This window comes from Struthio camelus, chromosome 17, assembly GCF_040807025.1.
Source record: "Struthio camelus isolate bStrCam1 chromosome 17, bStrCam1.hap1, whole genome shotgun sequence".
NCBI classification, from domain to species: Eukaryota; Metazoa; Chordata; class Aves; order Struthioniformes; family Struthionidae; genus Struthio; species Struthio camelus.
The window spans coordinates 18601081-18619634 of NC_090958.1; the positions used below are offsets into that span (position 1 = coordinate 18601081).

The following is an 18554-nucleotide window of genomic DNA, read 5'->3' on the forward strand; positions in this document are numbered from 1 at the left end:
TGGGTTTTTTTAGAAGCCGTTCAGGGAAGAGCCCCTGATGCATGTCCAAGTGATAAATGCCGCTTCGGTTTAATAAGCGCAACTTTTCTTTCCTCCATTGGTCCAAATACCCTCTTTCTGAGCCAAAAAAATTCCGCTGTTGTTTTTCTCTCCAGGCTTTTCCTTCTGTTGGACAAACATCTGCGACAGGCAGCAGCGAGAGGGAAGGCTGAGGTTTTTAATCAACTTTAGTTTGTGTAGCAGTTGCTCATGCAAATGCCTCAGTGTTTTTTTTTGGCAATGATGCAACTATCTCCTTCCTTTTTTGCATTTTTAGACGTGGAAGTAAGAAGCACTTTGTAGGTCCTATAAAATAACACCTTTATGCGATTACGCTTTAAGCCATGATCTTGCAAACACTTCCACATATGACAGATATTTCCAGTGTAGGAAGCTTTTTCCTTCCTGACACTTGTCTGTGTTGGGGGCGAGTCTGCGAACTGCTGAGAACGCCCAGGAGAAAATCTCCTTTCCTTCTCCATGTGGTTGTGCCAGAGATTCGAACACTAGCGCTGAAGTTTTCATTGGGGTCTGATGGCTTGATTTCGTTAGTCCTGCATGCTGCCTGGTACGTAATGTTGTATTTTGTGTGTCCAACCTCCTCTACCTTTGGTGTTTTGCCTTGTCCTGGCTCGTGGTCTAACGGGAAGGCTTTCTGCTGCGATCCATCGCTTCTGGGTCCGTATCAGTGGTGGCTTCAGATCAGGCTGATGCCTACAGCTGCCGCGCTAGAAAACCGCTCCTCCTCGCAGCCTGCTCGGCTCTCCGGGATGGTTAGACGACAACGGCGAACGCGGCGTATAAACAACGTAAATCTGGGCCCGAAAGGACGCGTTAGCGGCGCTTCGTCGGCCGCTGGTGTAACTGCGGGGGCAGTCAGCAGCAAGGGCAGTGGTTTTGTACCTGGCTGCGATATTTAATTAATTCATATTTCTGATGGAAATGTAACCTCAGTTTTACGTTTCAGCGCCCAAAGCAAATAGCGCTGAAGCACGTCAGCTGTTGAAAATGAAAAGGTCCGCCGTGTTTTTGGCCGGCCGGGCGCTGCCCGTGTTGGAGGGAAGGGGATCTCGGGCAGGCGGCGCGTGGCAGAGCGAAACGCGCCGAGCGCCTTCCCGGCACAGCTGCTTCCCCGTGGGAATAGCTCGGCTCGGGCACGTGCTGAGGGCCAGGCTTTCTTTTTTTGTCATCTGGTGCTGAAAAATGAAGTGTATCCTGGCAGTCGTTACCATCTTCACAGAGTTTGTTAAAGGATCTTTTTATTAACCAATTTGCACAACTCCATTTCCAGGCTGCTGGGCATGATAAAATACGGACGCTCAAGCCTGTCAAGGGTATAATTGGTTGGCATTATGAATCGTAAAAGTATGTTCCCCCTGAAATTTTATCTTGACATTTGATTTAATTTTTCTTGACATCACATCCATTATGTTGCGTTGGCTGGCTCTCGGTGTTTGAATTTGCATGCTTGGAATAAGGACCAACAGGTTATTTAAAAAGCAAAGCTGCTGCTAGCGGGGTGATTTGTCCTGTGCAGAGGAGCTCCTTCCTCCTCTTCCGAGGAAAGTTAGCACAAAGCGAAAACGTTTTAGCAGCGCCAGTGAGAGGGCAGGATCCTCCCATCCGCTTGAAACCTGCCAGCAGGAGAGGAGAAGGCTTTGCCTTCTGACAGGCACGCGGCGCGGTGGCTGTGTTTGAGCTGTGCCTGTGTCGCAGGAATGCACATTAATGGGGGTTGCTCCCTCCTGCCCGGGCTGTCGGGGAACCCCAGTAAGAGCCGGTTTCGGTATCCGAAGGGGGCAGAGGGGTCCCTGTCGTGTGGTGAGGGAAACCGAGGCGCAGGCTGTGTCCTGCCCCAGTCCGGCGGGGCAGGTCCCTCGGACTCGCTCTTGGCCGAAACGAGCGGCTTCTCAGCCCCGAAGGCCGCTGTGTTGCTCCCCTCGGAAGAGTTTCTCGCAGCATGCACGACCGCAGCGAGCGGCGGTGCGAAACACCCCAGTTGCAAAGCGTAACCATCCGGTTAGCGGCGTTCAGACGCAACGAGAGTGGCAGCGATTCGGAGGCAGGCGGTGGGACGCTGCATGCTGACCTTAATGGGGAAATCAATTTGGAGCTAGCAGGTTATCCCCTCGGGCAGAGCTCCGGATGAGAGCTTTTTATTCCCCCCCCCCCCCCGAATGTTTTTTCCAGCCTCACTCGCTATTTGGCTGCTTTAAGCAGTCACGAAGCAAGGAGACGGTGCAAATTCTGCCACCGAGGAAATGGAGCAGATGCGTCGCCCTCGATGCCCAGAGCTGTGCCCCAGGCCCTGGTGCCCTCGTTGCGCCCGTCGAAAGCCTCTGCGTGTGCACGGTGGGAGCTGAAGCCCGCGATACCTGGGGAAGATTGTGCTGGGCTTTGGAAGAGAATCAGCTCCTCCCCGGTTTAAGGCTCGTGCAATTCCAGTGCTGCGGAGCAGCCTGTCCGGGGACACGCGTGATGCATGCTCTGGCCTGCTGCAGATGTAATGAACTTCGTGCAAAGCAACAAAGTTGAGCAAGCCCTGCTCTAGCTTTAAAATCAGGATTTGGGACCTCCGGAGGCCCCTTCCCACTTAAATTTTGGCATGATCCCAGATGGGAAACCCTTGGGGAGGGGACCCTTGCAATAGGGCGCTGCGGTGGGGCTCCGGAGGCGGCCGCGATGCTGGATGCTGCCGTGTGCCGGTCGGTCCCTCCCGGCCGCTCCAGCGGACCCGCAGCCCCCGTCTCCCTGCCGGGGAGCCCCCTCTCCCGGCGCGTCTGCCTCGTGCAGGCTGCTAATTAGCGTGGGTGTGGGATCCTATTAATTGCAGCAATTGTGATGTTTAGATTTCTGGGTTAATTGGTAATATGTGGTGTAACATTTTTCCCTGAGGATATTTTTGATCACAGTAATTAACCCTCCCCGTTTGGGGGAACAGGCATTAATCATCTGACTTTTCAGCAGCCCTCCGCAAGGATCCTGGTGGGATCCGCCGCCGCCGGGCGCGCGGGAGCCGGGAGGCAGGTGGGGAGTGGAGACGTTGTCCCTCCGCGGTCCCTTCGCAAGCTCCTCTCTGGGGATTTCAGTTTTGCTTTTTGTCCTGCACCGGGGGGAAAAACACATCGTGTCCAGCGCTGGTGGCTGGTGCACGGCCCTTTCCTCCCCTCCGGGAGAGCGGTGGGACCCTGCTGCGCGCGAGCCGCGACGTGGGTTCGGGTTTCATCCGGGACGATGGACCCTGAGCACGGATGCCCGAGATCACGAATAGCCTGCTGGGCACGCGCCTCCAGCGGGGTGCCGAAGGTGCCAAGGCGCCGAGCTGCCCTGGCCCCGGGACCCGGAGCGCAGGTCCTGCCGCGGCCCCTGGGCGCCATCTCAGCGGCTTCCGCAGGACGCCTTCGGTTAAAGGGGGCTTCTGCCCCAAAGCGGTTTGCGCGAAGCTTTCAGAGCCGCTCTGAAAGTTTCCGGCCGCGGCCCGTCTCCCCGTCCCACCTGCGCAGCGTTCGTGAAAATCGCTCCCCTGCGCGGACGGAGGGGCCCGGGGCGGCCGGGGAGCGCCGCGGCGGAGGCGGCCCCGTCCCGGCGCCCGCGGGCCCCTTCCCGTTCCCGCGCCGGGGAATGGGGCAGCGCTCCCGCTCCCGTTGGCTCCCCACGAGGGGCGAGAGAGGGGCCTCTGCTTGCAGGGGGGGGGGTTATAGGTAAAACGCGTTTCGCCCAGCGGCGAATGCGCTCACGATCAGGCATCTGCAAATTCACCCGGTTGGGAAGACAACTGCTCTTAATCTGCCTCCTTACGGTCTCTTGATGGCGCATCAGGTTCCTCCCTGGAAGGAAAGATGAGGACAAAATGCTTTTTCTTTTACTGGAGAGTAATCCCAGCTCCCTCTGGGCAGGGATGAATGGTTGTGGAGCAAGTGGAAATATTTCTCGACTGTCGCAGTTATTGACTTTGCAATGATGCTGTGATTATTTCTGTTTTTTAGTTAGAGAAGAGAGAGAGGTTTGATCTGAGCTGACTACAGATTCGTGTTCTTCTAAGGGCCTATTTCCGAGCTGGCTTCAATCGTTCCAGGCATTAGGGCTTTGCATGTTCTCCCACTTTTCTTTCTTCCCCCCCCCCCCCCCCCCCCAGCAAAACTCCCCCCTCCACTTCAGTTAAGCTAAAATGATGTTGAAAATGTAATTGGTGAATGGCTAATTAATTGCACAGATTAATAGAGCATGCCGGAGGAAAGCCAGGCGGTGCCCTGGGTGCTGGGATGTCGCACGGCCGGGAGCGCAGCTCCTCCGCTCCCTCTCGCAGCCGGTTTCTGGCGTTTGCTCCTCCGCCGCAGCCTTCCCTCTCGGACTCGCTGGACCGCAGCGCTCAAGTCCAGTTCTCTCCTGGAGCATCCCTCGAATGAAAGCGGTGCCTGTAGACGCAGCGGTAAATCTGTGGAGGAGACACGAATAACCCATTCGCGGCTTCGCTGCAGTGAGAGCGCGCGGCAGCGCGTCCTTCAGCGTCAGCCCTCGGGTTCGTCTCGTTTTCCAGCTGCAAGGAAAACGAACCGGAGCCAGCAGCGTTTCCCCCCCGTTTGAGTTAACTGCTGCCTCCGGAAAGAAGAGCGGGGAAACGAGTGTGATTCCTCCTGAGGTTGTTCCCGTCCAGTTTAACGGAGTCTCTAATGGCTCCGTTCCCCTTTCTCTTGGGCTCCCCTTTGGAGAGCCCCTTGGGAGCCCCTTTCCCGTGGGCTCTGAAATCAAACGCGGGCGCCGCCTTGAGCTGCGGGAACGGCGGGCGTTTCGCGGCCGGCTGGATGCGGCCGTAGCGGTTCGGCCCGTTGCAAATTTGTTACCGGCAGCGGGTTTGCTCCCGAGCAGGTAGGAGGGAGGCAGCTTCGGGCTGCAGCTCGTGGGCTGCTTATTCCTCCGCGGCGAGCATCGCCCTCCGGCCTCGGGGCGGGTGGAGGGGATCTCGATCCGCGAAGGGGATCTTCGGTCCCGCCGAGCGGGGGCGGCTCCCGCGCCCCAAAGTCAAAGGCACCGGCTGAGCTTTCGGGAGCCGTGGAGCATCCTCGGCGTCCTCCTGGCAGCTCCTGCGCTTGGCCCCCGACCTGGAGGCTGAACCGCTGGTGGTTTTTAGCCCGGGGCTCTTGGGAAGGCTTCTTGTGCCCCCCTCCCAGAGCTTTGGAGGGGGTCTGGCCGTGCTCTTGTCCCTATCCTGCTGGTTTTCACCCCAAAGTCAGCCCCTCCCACGGCCGAGGGCTGCCGCCTGCTTCTCGCGCACGAAGGCGAGCGCTGACTTTCCTCTCCCCGGTGAAGGTTGTTAAAGAGACTTTGCAAGGGGAAAGAGGTGGCAGGCTGCCAGCGAGCAAGGCGTAGGGTGGGTGTCTCCTGATTTCGGCACGTCCTTCCTCTGGGCATGCTTTTGGAGGGGAGCAAAGGGTAGCACGTGTGCCGGAGGCACCTTGCAGCTACAGCCAGTCACCAGAGCAAGGACGTTTTCCGCCTGCACCAGTGACGGTTGGGGGCTTTGGTGGGTCCGTAGCTTGGGCAGGGGCCTCGGCGTCTGCAGCTCGAGGGAAGGGTCTCCCCCACCTCCCAGAGCCTCGCGGCCGTCGGAGAACCAACCTCCGCCTATGCAAAGCGAAGGAGGTTTAGTAACGCCTGCGGTTCGGGTCGGGTGGAAGTTGGCCCCGGTGCGGTGATGGGGCTCGGTGACTCCTGCGCCCTCGGCCCGGCGGCAAATCTTTCAGGACGAACGCTGTGCAGAGAAGCTGCTGGGGACCCTCGGAGCCCGGCTGCTCTCGGGTCCCCCAGGAGCCTGGGCTGGCTTTGGCCGTTGGGTTTTGCCGTCCGGGGGTCCCCGGCTGAATCCGATGCCCTGTCGCACCTGGAAACTCATTTTAGGCTCTCCTAGCGAAGATCAGGTTGGTTTAATGAAACCTGGTTTTTGGCCCGAATTAAACTGCGCTGCTTTATCAGCCGAGTCCTGCTGCAGCTATCCCGCTGCTTTGCCTGGCGCCAGTGTCAGACCACCAAGTCTAAAAACAACGTGGACTGGTTTAATGTACTTTTTTTTTCTTTTTTAAAACAAAGGGGTATTGTTAATTTTCCTCTACTTTCCTAAGATCTCTCTGGTCTTCCAAGACTTAATAAAAGTAAAAAATAATAAACTAGAACGAACTCCTTGGCCAGCTTTTTCTAAACTCGGATTCAGTTGCTGCAGATTCGGCTGATTTGTAAAAAGTTTGGTGTTAATGGTCTCTGTTTATTAGTTTCTTTTAGTTGGTGCTGCATTATGAAATGTTTTGTCATACTATCATATCAATACACCATCTAAGTCTTTCTTCCATATAAAATAAACTTCATTTCTGCATTATTTTTGGGAGTTACTGGACTGGCACTATTACTTGTTTTTTTTTTTTTAATATCTGACAGGTGACCATAGATTTCTTATGGACATCTTCTCTTTCTCTCGTGGCTTTTGTTCACTTTCTAATTGAGCTGCTAGCCACTGCTCAGTTTGATTTTTATTTTTTGTTTTGTTTTCTGGATCTTTTTGTCTTTTTTTGTTTTTGGGAGTTTTTTTGGCTGTTTTGGGGGTTTTTTGTTTGTTTTTTAGGTGGCTAGTAGATCGTTTTATTGGGGGTAGGGGGAAGACCATCTCTTTTGAGAGAACGTGCTGTGTTTCTTAAACCGTGCTCGGAGAGTTTTAAATGCGCTTTCAAAGGGATTTGCTCCGAGATGCCGCACTTGGCTCGTTCCCCTCCCAGTTTCTCTCTCCTTTTGGCATTAGGAAGAGAGGGGAGAGGAAACGCTGTGCTCTTTTTGGCGCAGACTGCTTTTCTCAGGGTTTCCTCGCGTCCGGGCAGGGATGCGGGTGCGGACGGGGCTGCCGGCACCGGGGCAGGAGGCCTCCCGGAGCCTGGCTTTGCTGCTCTGGGAAACGCCAGATGCTTCTGGCTGCTGGAGACTATCGTTAGCTGCAGTTTTGACGAAGGGGGTGTCCGGAACGAACGTGCCGGCGGGATGCTGGGCGCTCCGAGCAAGCGCCGGTGCCCGACCGCGCAGGGACCGAGCTGCCCTGCTCCCCGTCGCCCCTTGTCTGAAGGCAGCCGGCTCCACCTGGCCTCCATGGTCAGGGAGGGATCGTCCTCGTCCTCGTCCTCGTCCTCGGGTCGCGGCGGCAATAAGTAACGGCGCCTGCTGCCGGCGGCGAGCTCAGCCCCGGCGCAGCGCGGCAGCTGCTCGGCGCTGGTGCTTCCGGACAAAACGGCTGGGAGCACGTGCGGGACTGTATGTTTAATATAATAATAATAAAAGGGCGAACAGCAGAAGCACCCGGCTCGCTTTCCCCTCTCCCGCTGACCGCAATGCCTGTCCCACCTGCTGGCCCCTTCTTTCCCGCTCCTTGTTCTGAGCAGCTTCTGGAGCGCGTTTCTGCAGTCGCTGGGAACCGGTGGTAAAAGAGGGGAAAAGTTACGCACACGGAGCGGCCGGCGAGGGTTTTGTCGCAGTGAAGCGTCCGAAAGGATAAACGCCAAAAGCAGCGGCGCGGAAAGAAAACACAGCGAGATGTTTTGACTGCACCGGAGCTTATTTCTGAGAGTTCATTCGAAACCTTAGAGCATCTCTTTCCGTCCCCCTTTCGCTGCGAAAAGGCTCTTGGCGAGCACGGAGGCAGCCGGGGGCTGCGCAGGCGCTGCAGCCCTCGCCGTGCCGCCCAGCAGCCCCGCGGCCTCTGCTCGCCTCCTGCGTTGCAGCCGGCGGCCCCGGTGCCCGTCCCGCCGCGCGCTCCGTCCCCCCAGGGCTTCGCTCCGGCTCCTCCTCGGCCGCGGGAGAGCAGCGCCGGCGCCGCCCGTGGAGGGGTCGCTGCGTCGCCGCGTCCTGGTTTACTACCGCCCGGCTCCCGCGCCGCCGAGCAGATGGAAACAGATGGGCCTTCTGCTCCCCTTGCAGCTCCGCAAACGCCCTTTTTTTTTTTTTTTTTGCCTTAAATCCTTCCGAGTGGGGAAGCTTCAATGCATTTTAAACAACCTCTTGAAGCGGTGCATTAAAACCTAACGAGCCAGAGCATCAATCACGCCAACATGAACGAGGAGCAGCTCCGTGGGCGGAAGTGGCGTTGCCTCGGCCTGGCGCGGGCGCCCTAAGGAGCGGGCGCCGGCTGAGCGACGGGGGCAGCGTTACAGCTGCTTTGCCGCCCCGATAACCGGAGGAGCCGAGGGTTTTGGCGCGGCGGAGGATGCTCCGCTCTTGCTTCCGGCTCTGCGGCGCGAGCGGAGGCCTCGCTCGAGCGTCGTCGCTCGCGCCGCCCTGGGCCCCCGCGCTCGCCGCTTTGTCCCTCCCGCGGCTCCATCCCCGAGCGCCCCGGTGCGTGCCGGCTCCGGGGAGCAGAGCCGGCTGGGCAGCCGCCCCGCAGACCGGCGCGCCGCGGTCGTTATCCGCCCTGCAGCGTCCCCGTCTCCTCTGGCTCCTTCCCGTCAGCTCTGATTAGAAAAGCGGAGCCACCGATTTCCCTTATGAAGCTCCTGCCTCTGGCTGACTCGATGGGGGCTGTTCACGTTGTGTTTGTCCTGGCCGTTTAGAAATGGAAGAGCACTTAGTCCTAAATTTCATCTTCTTAACTGCTCGGCGTATTGTTTTCGTTCCAGCTAGATTTCCCCTCTATTAAGTTAATAGCGCCTGCTGTTTTCTTTAATGTAGCAATTAAAAAAACCTGCATGCAAATGCCGATGGGGGTTGGTCGGCAGTCAGGAAGAGCACGGCGACGGCGGGGCTCTTGCCCGCGCGCCGCCGGCCGGAGGGGGGCAGCCGGGCAGGATTTTTGCCGTCACCCCGTCCCGGAGAGGGGTCCGCGCCTGCCGCCCCCTTGTCCTGCCCCGAGAGTAACGCAAAGGAAGGGCTGAATCTCAGCCGGCGCCGGCGCCTTCGTTAATCCCTCGGCCGACGCGGCGATGGTTCGTGCTCGGCCTGGTACCCGTGCCGTAGAGGAACGCGGGGATGGAGGATGGAGATGGGCGTACGCGGGGATGGAGGAGGAAGCTCTCCCTCGCTGGCGGGGCGCACGCGCGCTTGTCTCCCGTGCCTAATTTGCCTGGCACCCGAGGGCTGGCTTTTGGTTTCACGATGAGACCCTGAGGAGGGTCCCGTCTTCTGATCGAAACGTGCTGCGCAGCTGGGCGTCCGGCCGCTCACAGCCCACACGTCGACGCAGCCTTACCGGCTGCGGAGGGTAATTAGGTTCCTGCAAGCTTGGCACACGCAAGCGGAGGGAAAAGCGCTTCCATCGAGAGCTGTTGGCAGAGGAGCACAGTCCGTATTAGACACTAGAGAACCCCCCCCGAAACACCCCTCAGCGGAGGGGGGCGAATCCGCCGGGGGAGCCGCGCCGGGGCCGCCGGGCACAGCCAGGCTGCCGGGAGGGTGGGAAACACGGGAGGAAGCGGAGAGACGCAGCGTCGGCGCTCGGCACCGGCCGGGGAAGAGCCGGAGCCGACCGACCCCGTGAGCAGGAACGAGTTTGATCCGGAGAGCGAAACGTGGGCTCGGGAAGCGCTGCCGGGGGGAAAGGGGGCCGCGGGCGGGCGCGCTGCCGCTCCCAGAGGCTGCTCCAAAACTGCCCTTTCCCACGCCTCCCGAACTCCTGTATTTTTAATCCCAACGGCGGACTCTGCAGCAGATGAACCCAGGGCACGTTTGCAAACGCTGCACCGCCGGCAGCCGAAAGCGCCGCCAAGCAGCGGGAAGCAGAGAAGGCTCCGTGTCGGGGTTTGCAGCCCCGGGAACAGACGAGGCTGCAGCAACGGCTCGGGCGGTCGGGGAAGGTGCCAGCCCTGTCACCGGCTTTTCTCGCGGCGGCAGCCGGAGGGAAGGGGGATGACGAGAGAGCGCTCGGGGCGGCGCGGCCGGGCGGCAGCTTGCTGACACCCCTCGCCCCCCCGAGCCCACGCGAGCTGGATTTGCGGAAGCAGCTTTGCTCCGATCAGACAATCACGTGCCCTATTGCTTCTTTTTTTTCCCCCCTAATTTTTTTTTTTTTCCCCCCAATTTTTTTCTAGCGGGTAGCTTTTATCCAGACCAGCTCCCCGCCGGAGCAGCCGCTGTCTCACGGGAGCCGGCGCGCGCCCGGTGCCGCAAGCATCACCCCAGGTGGCTCCGGGAGCCGCGTGGCTTTCTCGGGGCTGAGCCCCCACCCGCGGATCTGCTGGGGGGACGCTTCTCCCCGCCGGCAGCATCTGGGCTTTCCCCAGCCAGCGCATACGGAAAGTTTCCCTGGCCGCTCTTTCTACCCTGGGCTGGAAGTTGGAGAAACAGAAGGGCACAAAGATATCCAGAGAAGGGGGCGAACTGCGCGGCGGGGGGAGAGAGCAGAGCACCGGGCAGGAGTGCGGCCGGTCCCCGGTTCGGCGCCCGGAGCCTGCTGCTAGCTGGGAGCTGCGTCCCGACCTGCCGCGAGCTGTTTTGTCCCGCGGCGCAGGGCCGACTCGCTGTTTTCTGGTCGGGGTTCGGCACGTCTAATTTATTTCGCTGCAAAGGCGCATAACGACGCAGCCAAAAGTGACGGATTCGGTCGTGCCGGCAGCAGCCGCCGCGTGCGGTCGAGGCGCTCGGGCCCTGCCGCCTCCCGGCGCCGCTCCGCCGCAACGCTCTGCCCCGACAAAACGTGCCCGGGTCCGCGCGGGGGCGTCCGCCGGAGCAGCCTGCCGACAGCCACGTGCAAGCTCGGCCAGGGCCTCGGGGGACGCGCGTCCCCCGCTGGGACCCCCCGTCCAGGGCTGGCGACGCGCACAGAGGCGGGGATGCAGGGATGCAGCACGCCGCCGAGCCGCTGGGCCCCAGACCCGTTCAGCGAGGCTTTTAACTCTCTTTCGCGAAGCGGAGAAGGCGCCTCCCGCCCGGGGCCGCCGCGGTCGGGGCCAAGCGGCGGCCGCCTCCGGCCGCGAGCAGGATTCCCGCTCTGCCCCCCGCAGCGGCTTTGGAGGCGGCTGCCCGGAGCGCTCTTGCCAACCAGGTCGCTGCAGTCCGTTCCTGGGGGAAGAGGCAGTTTTAACCCCCGTTTCTGCAAGCAGCAGGCGCGGGAACCGGCACATTGCAGGGGACCGGCGCGTCCGTCCGTCCGTCCGTCCGTCCCGCCGCGCCGGCTGCCTGCCCAAAGGGAGCGCCTCGGCGCCGCTGCCCCTCGCCGGGGCCGCGAGCCCGCGGCAGCGCTTTCGCTTCCCTAGCGAGCCTGCGAGCTACCGCTACCGCTGACCGCGCTTGGCCCGGCCATGGGTAACTTGTATTTATTGGTCTGTTTTGGGTGACTTTCGTTGCCCTTCTGCTGCTTCTCCTGGAAGACAAATCGCACGAGTGTCTCCGGCGAGGATGCTCAGTATAAACCTTGCGTTTTTCACTAGGGCCCTTTTTAATCCTGGTTAACAGAGCTGCGCACACGAATGCAGAGTTAACAACTCGGGACTGTTCCTCAGCCTGCTGTCTCCTCCGAGCGTTCGTGTATCAAAAATATCAAAGCCGTTGGGTTTTGTTTTTTTCCCCCTCTCTTTAAGTAGCGGCGATAAGACTCTGCAGCGCTAGAGATCAAAGCGTCCAGCCCTGGCGCGTCTCGGGGACGCTCCCCGCGGGCCCGAAGCGGGTGTTGGCGGCAGCAGCCACGGTGCCAAGCGTAACCCTTGGCCGGAGCTTGGGCCGGGCAGCGCTGGGGGGATTTCGGCAGGTTCCTCTTAGCGCCGTTAGCTCCGTGGCCGGTGCCCTGGGTGGGCTGAGGAGGACGGCCGTTCTCCTCCCCACGCCGGCTGCAGCGAGGGCAGCAGTGACCGGACCCGTAGCGTGTCCCGGGGGCGCGGGCTGAGCCCCGAGGTTCCCTGCAAACGGTTTCTTGTGAGGAAGGCCCGCTTCTGCCCGCGAAGGGGATGCTCAGCTCGCGAGTTGGAGCCCGCCGAAGCCGCTGAGCGACCTGCCCGCGTGCCAGCGGCGCGGGAAACGCGGCGGCTGCTTTAACTTCTGCAAGCAAACCGTTAGCCCGCGGCGCGGCGGCCTGAATAACGAGCATCCCGCGTCCTGCGGGCTTTGCTGGGAAAAACCCCAGCTGTTGGCGCCCTCCCTGCGCTTCCGGGCGGTCGCTCGTGGCTTCGGGGCAGTCGGCTCGGGGCCGCCGCCGCCTCCGTCCCGCTTGGGCTTTGCCCGCGGGAGCAGCGGCAGCGAATCGCGCCGCGCTGGGGAGCTTGGCACCGCAAGCCCTTTGCGGCGGCTGCCCGCTCGCGCCGTCGCTCGGACAGGACTCGACGGCAACGCTGATTTCGAGGCTTGTTAAACGAGCTGCGCTCGCAGGTCCCGGCCCGCGCGGCGGTTTAATTGCGGTGGGGAGGACGGGGCTTTGGGGCAGCGGGACTTACGGCCGTCCCAAACTGCCGTCCGGCAGAGGGAGAAGGTAGGACGCGGCGCGAGGTCTCCCCGAAACGTGCGGCGAGCGCGCAGGGGCTCAGCCCGGGGCCTCGGCATCGCCGGCTGCTTCGGTCCGCGAGGCGCCGGCGCGCTGAGATCGGCCCGGGCAGGCGCCGCCGGCAGGGCGCTCCTGCAGTCGCTCCACTCTCGCAGGCTGGTGGTGTATTGCACGGATTTGATTTTTCTTTTTCTTTCACGATCACGCCCTGCCTATTTTAGAGACGTTTTGGTCCCCGCGTTAAGTTTAAGCGTCAGGGCTCCCGCTCTTCCTGCCCGCCGGCCGCCGCTCCTGCGTCGCTGCGTGGAGCGCGAGAGGGATGCCCCGGTGCGAATGTTTGACTCCCTCGAGTTGAAAATACCGATAACGCACATATGGCCTGCTGCAGGGTCGCAGGCAGCCTCGGGATTTCCAGCGTCCCGGTTCAGCGTCTCGTTGACCCGGCGGCGTCCCGGGCGCTCGCCGCGCTTCGGGTTTGCACCCCGACGTCTCGCGGGCGGCTCCCGCGGCCATGCCGAAGGGACGAAGCCGGGCCGGACTCCCCTGGCCGGAGCAGGGGAGGGACGAGCATCCCGCTCCGCCGGGCAAACCCGCGGCCTCGGGGCAGTAACGCAACTGAAAATGCAGTTTTGAAGCTGCCGGGGAACAAGATAAGACTGGCGTGTTTTTTTTTTTTTTTTAATTCGAAGCGGAGCAGCCTGCCTTTCCGCCGGAGGCCGTCCCCGACGCCTGCGGACGGCGGCAGCGTTTGCTGCCGGTTAATTATCGCGGGTCGAACAAGGATCGCCGCCGCAGGCTGCGCCTCCCAGGCCGAGCCCTGCGGCTCGGCGTTGCTCTGGATTACGTGGTTTGCACGAGGTCCCGGCACGAGGCAGCGGCGGTGCCCCGGCCCCTAGCCCACCGCCGCGGGAAACGGCGCAGAGAAGCCGCTCTATTTTAATGCGCCGTTGTGGGCTGGTGACCTAGAAAGCCGGCTGGGAGGGAGACGGGAGCGCGAAGTCCAAGCTGCCCCGCGCCAGGCGTCATTGCCGCCGGGCGCGCGCGCTGCCCTACATAGGCAGCCTGGGTGCAGGCGCCGCCCTGCGCTCCCCACGGGCGAAGCGGGTCCGGGCCGACGGTCAAAAGCGTCGCCAGCAGCAAAAACGGGTTTTATCACTCTGTACCGCCGCTGCCGTAGTCAAGCCGGCGCTACGTGCAACGGCCGGGAGGGAGACGAGGCTCCTTCCTCCCCCTCCCCACCATGCTCACTCACAACCAGCAAGTTTCCGAAATGCTGCATTCAGCCAAGTAGAAGATACGCCGATTCATTAAATCAGTAAATAAGTTATACTAATCCCATTAACAAAAGAGGAGCCGGAGATTAAATCTTTTATGGCACTTATTTAAAAATTAATGCAGGCCGTCTTTTAGGAAATGTATTCTTCCCCTCACCTCGCCAAGGATAATCGTGCAGTTATGTAGGACGGAGCGTTATCAGAAATGAAAAATGGATGTAAAACCAGCCCATATCTTATTAAAAGTGTGTAATGAACTGACTGGCGCGTCTACGCGACGGGATCAGGCTGCGCGCTGCTGCCGGGGCGGCGGGCTGGGACCCCGCGTGCGGGGCTGCCGGAAGGACGCGGGGGCCGGCGAGGAGGGTTTCCCCTTGGGCTGCAGCAGGTGGGACGGGATGCTGAGCTCCCCTGGCTGAGCCGCCGGTTTCGGTCCTTTACCAACCTCATCCAAGCCTTTTCCTCCTCTTTCCCCAGCCGTCGCTCTTACCTGTCTCATTTGGGGCTGCTTCAGCGAAGACAGAGCAGAGCAGCCGGGCTGGAGGCTTGTTCTGCATTGGCTCCTTTTCTTCGCTTCTCTTTTCGTCCCTGGCTGCAGCTCGGCAGGAGCGACGCTCCTCACTCACCGCTCCTCCAGCGGCGATAAATCAGGCTTAAAGAGGCGGCTAAGAGCGGAGCCGGGTAGAGCCGGCTGCGGGGCGCCGAGCCAGGCAGGGCTGCTGGCGTCCCGCCAGACGGGGCCGGGGGACAGCGGCTGTCCGTCCCAGCCGCAGCCCGCCCGCGAGGCTGCTGGGGCGAGAGCTGACGCCGGCGCGCTACCTCCGCAACTCGGCAGCCCGTTTGCTCCACGGCGTTAAGCCTTGGCGCGGCCGCGCTGACTCGGCGGCAAAGGCGAACGGGCGGCAGTGAAATCGGGTGCTTTCCTTCTGAGGAAGAGCATCCCGGGGGCGCTGAGCGCCGCCGCACGCCTCTCTCTGCCTTTGCAGCTTGCTGGAGCCAAGGCGCAGGTAGAGCCGCCGGGGCGAGCCGGCCCCCGTTTCGCTCTCCGGCGGATGCCAGCTCCTCCCGTGCCCGCGCCTGCCTCGCGGAGTCGGCCGAAAGCCCGTGTTTCCTTGGAAAGGCGCCTCGCCTCGCTCCTCAGAAGACGCGCTCGCCTCTCTCGGACGTCGTTACGGAGGTTTCTCGGCTTCTGCACCGTCTGCCCAGGGTGGCCGAAGCCCCTCCGCGGCGGCGGTGGCGGGCCGGGCGGCTCCGCCGGCGGCAGGGGAGGGCAACGGGCCGGCGCGGCGGCGCGGGATCCCTGGCCGGCGCTGGGCATTCAGCGTCCCACCTGGCGCTGAATTTAATAAGGAGAGAAGCTGCCTTCTGCGTTTTCGTGCGTCCTCCCACCGGCCGCTTTTTGGAGGCGTTCACAGCGCCCCGGCTGCCGGCTCCGAGCTGCCTTGCGCGGGGCTCGCCTGTCTCCTCCGGCCCGCGGCCGACCCGCTGTTTTCTGTGCCAGCGGGAGGCCGGGCTGCAGCGGGGACGAGGCGTTAACTAAAGGGCTGGACGGTGCCAGGTCCCGCGCAGGTCCGCTGGCCGGAGCGCGGGGCCGCCCGCGCCGACGGCCACCGCAACGGGGACGCGGCGGGCCGGGGGAAGCGAGCCGCCCCGCTTCTCAGCGAGAAAAACCGCTCTCGTGGGCCACCGAGCTGAGCTCAATCATTTTAATTTAACCGCTGCAACCGTGTGTGCGCTTGCAGCTGCAAGGGGAGGGCTTGGCGCCAGCGTCGCCTGTTTTCCCCGGTAACGAGTGAGCTACAGCTGCTGCTATTCATCCCTGAGCTCTCGCGCTCTGAGAGTTTAGGCATTTCCATTCGGTCCCCTGAAACGCTTTTAATCCTAATTAGGAACATTGAAGAGAAAATGTCTCGTAAAGCTAACGCTCATGTTGCTTTGCCTGCGGGGCTGCCTTTGCAGCCAGCGCCGTTGCTCCAAGCCCGCGGGCGCTCCGGAGGCGCCGGAGCGGAGCGGGGAGGCAGCCCAGGCCGGTGACAGCAACGTGCTGGGGTCTGAAGGCAGCCGAGCGCCAGGGAGGCACGGGGGGGACCGGCCGGCCGCGCTGCATCCTCTTTGCTCAGGGACTCTGGCAAGGGGGATTTTTCCGAGCCCCTTCTCCGTCGGCGATCGTCCCGGCCCGCGAGAGCGGGGTGCCCGGGGACCCTGCTCGGCTCCGTCCCGCCGCGGACGCCTCCGCTCTGCCCCGCGCCGGCTGCTCTCCAATTCCCTCCGCCGCCTGGCATTTGCAGAACTTGCAGTTAAACACAGTAAGGTGTTTTGGGGAGAGTCTACGACTAATGGTTTCGCTCCAGGCCGGCAAGCGCTGCTGGGCTTCAGGCGAGCGCGGGCCGGTGGCGGGAAGAGCTCTGCCACGGCACCGCGAAACCGGCCGTGCCGCCGCCGGCTTTCAGGGCGCGTAGCTGAAGCTCCTCGGAGCGCATCGGCGGCACGTCGCGCGGTGGGCATTGCACTTTCGGTACCTTAACTTGCCGGTACGGCTGTATTTTCAGCAGGAAAACACCGCCGGGCAGCCTGGGCACGGTGCCGGGGGGGCGGCGCACGTGCGGCCGAGCTGCAGCCGCCCGGGCACGGCGCCGGGTCGCGGCTCCTCGCGGCCGAGGACGGGAGACGCCTGAGGGCCCCGACCTGCAGCCTCGGCGGCTGCTTCGCTGCCCGTTCCAGGCCTGGGGCCGCCTGCAGTCGAGCGCTTGATTTTACTCCCCGATTAGCCCCGCTGAAATCAGTCTCACCCGAGACCTTAGCTGTCTGCAGCATCAAGGCTTGCTTCAGGCGATGGTGCCCGCAGGTGCTTCCAGCCTGCGTTTGCTGACCTAGAGGAGGGAAACGTTGCGTTGCTCTAATAACCTCCAGGATTTTTGCCTCGGCGCTTGGCCGTGTCCATCCAGGTTGGAGCAGAGTCGTGCCCTGGCTGAGCGCCGTCGACAAGCTTCACCCGAACCTCCGGGCAGCGCCGGGGCTGGGCTCGAGCTGCGAGCGCTTTGCTGCATGCTCAGTTGGGTCATAAGGTGGAAAATAACGAACCCTTGGCAATTACAGCGCCTGAGAACGGAAAAAATAAACCGAAGAGGCAATAAAAAGTAAAACTCTCATGCTTTGATCTGCTGTATGAGATGCCAGACTGCCAAAATGTATTTATAACGCAACAAGAATCAAGCTGGCTCGTGTATTTTTAGAACACAGGCTGTCTTGGCGTCCCGGGGAACGAAAGCGCCGGGTAGTTCGAACACATAATTGCAGGTGCTCCTTTGCTTTTCGGAAAGCGGGTTTTAGGTCTGATTTTCAAATTTCTGCACATGGTTTTTCTTTTCCTAATCTTCACGGAGAGTGTCAAGACGTATCGACTTTAAAGTGCTGTGCTCATCTCTCCAACTGCTGTGCGTCAGGGAGGCGTTCTTTCTCTAAATAAAAATACAGAGTTGAGCCTGGACGGAAGAAAATGTCCATCAAGCATTTTTATGGATGCCAATCAAGATTCAGCCGAGAACTGTAAAATAATTTCCTTACTGAAGGCAGAAAGATGATCCATCCTTCTGCTCTTCTGTCTCTCCAAGGATTTATTTTTAAAGGCAAAAAAGTAGAATTTTCTTCAAAGAATTGCTTCCAAATGGTTGAAAACTGTTCACAGGTAAATGGTGAAATCCAGCCATAGCAATCAGAAACTTCCTTTCCTGCCCTGACTCAGACATCACCCTCCGACCCCTCTCGAGGCCGCTGCCGTCGGTGGGTGAGTTTGCCCACACCACCCTTTTTTCGGCCAAGGAATCTCCTTTTACCTACCTCGTATTATCACCTTTCCCTTCGGTCTCTCCCAGCGGCTCCGATTGCCTCGGCAGCCCCCAGGGGCCGAGGCATCAGGCGGCGCCGGTGTCGGCCCCCTCCGTGCCGGTTCGCCTGGCCCGGCGGTGCAGGAGCAGCGGGACCGAGAGCTCCTCGAGAGTCATTCGGAGCCGCTCGCGCTGCCGTTCCCCGCTGAAACGTCACGAGCGGGAAAAGCAGAGCCGACGAAGCTGGGGAACTTGGCGCTCAACCGTTGTTGCGGTCGAGGCTCCTTCTCGGCCCGTCTCCAGCTCGTTCCGGGCTGTGAACCGAGTCACTTTGCCCTCCGAGCCCGCTTCCCGCTGCGGAGGGGAGGGAGGGTCGAAGCGCTCCAGTGTGGGCAAGAGAAAAAGCAGAGGGCAAAGCAGGCCGTGTCCTGGGGACGTCGGCCAGGAGATGGGGAGGGAGGAGACTTCAGGGACGATGAAGAATTAGACAAAACAAGCTTGGATCCCCAGGCAGGAGATATATCCGTTGTCTTCTCCTTGGGTCCAGGACCTTCCCCCTCGTCTGGGACAGAGGGGAAACCTCCGTACAGCCCCAAGGCTGGTGGCAAAGCTGACGTTCTCCAGGGCAGCTCTGATCCCTGGGACGGTTTGTGCCGCAGGGAGCTGCGACCTGCTGCGGTAGCTCTGCCAGGCTCAGTCCGGGCAGCAAGAGCAACGGAAGTGCAGCAGGGCAGCATTCAATGCGTTATCCACCTAATTCCCTCCTCGGCCAAGTACCGGGAGCCCTGCTGCACCTGCAGGGCTGCTCTCACCGAGGCCCAGGTGGGCTGTGACCTCCTCGCGCCGCCACGTAGATGAACCCCCTACGTTCATCATACTGTTGCCCATCATACTGTCGCCTTTGGTTGTACTTCTAATGGAGCTGGTGCCTTAGGGCAGTTTTGGATCCTGGCCCTTTTTGGTTTCATAAAGTCGTGGAACATGGTT

The 18554-nt window shown here is 61.0% G+C and overlaps 1 protein-coding gene across 1 annotated transcript in view; it reads left to right on the top strand.

Annotated features, from left to right (window-relative positions):
* The first annotated feature begins 368 nt into the window (after positions 1 to 368).
* The window catches only part of RPH3A (rabphilin 3A), a 60867-nt gene continuing 42681 nt past the window's right edge, over positions 369 to 18554 (top strand). The window contains exon 1 of the mRNA XM_068911105.1: positions 369 to 607. Coding sequence (XP_068767206.1) covers positions 384 to 607 — 224 coding nt within the window. The 5' untranslated portion in view covers positions 369 to 383. The remainder of the gene's footprint in view (positions 608 to 18554) is intronic.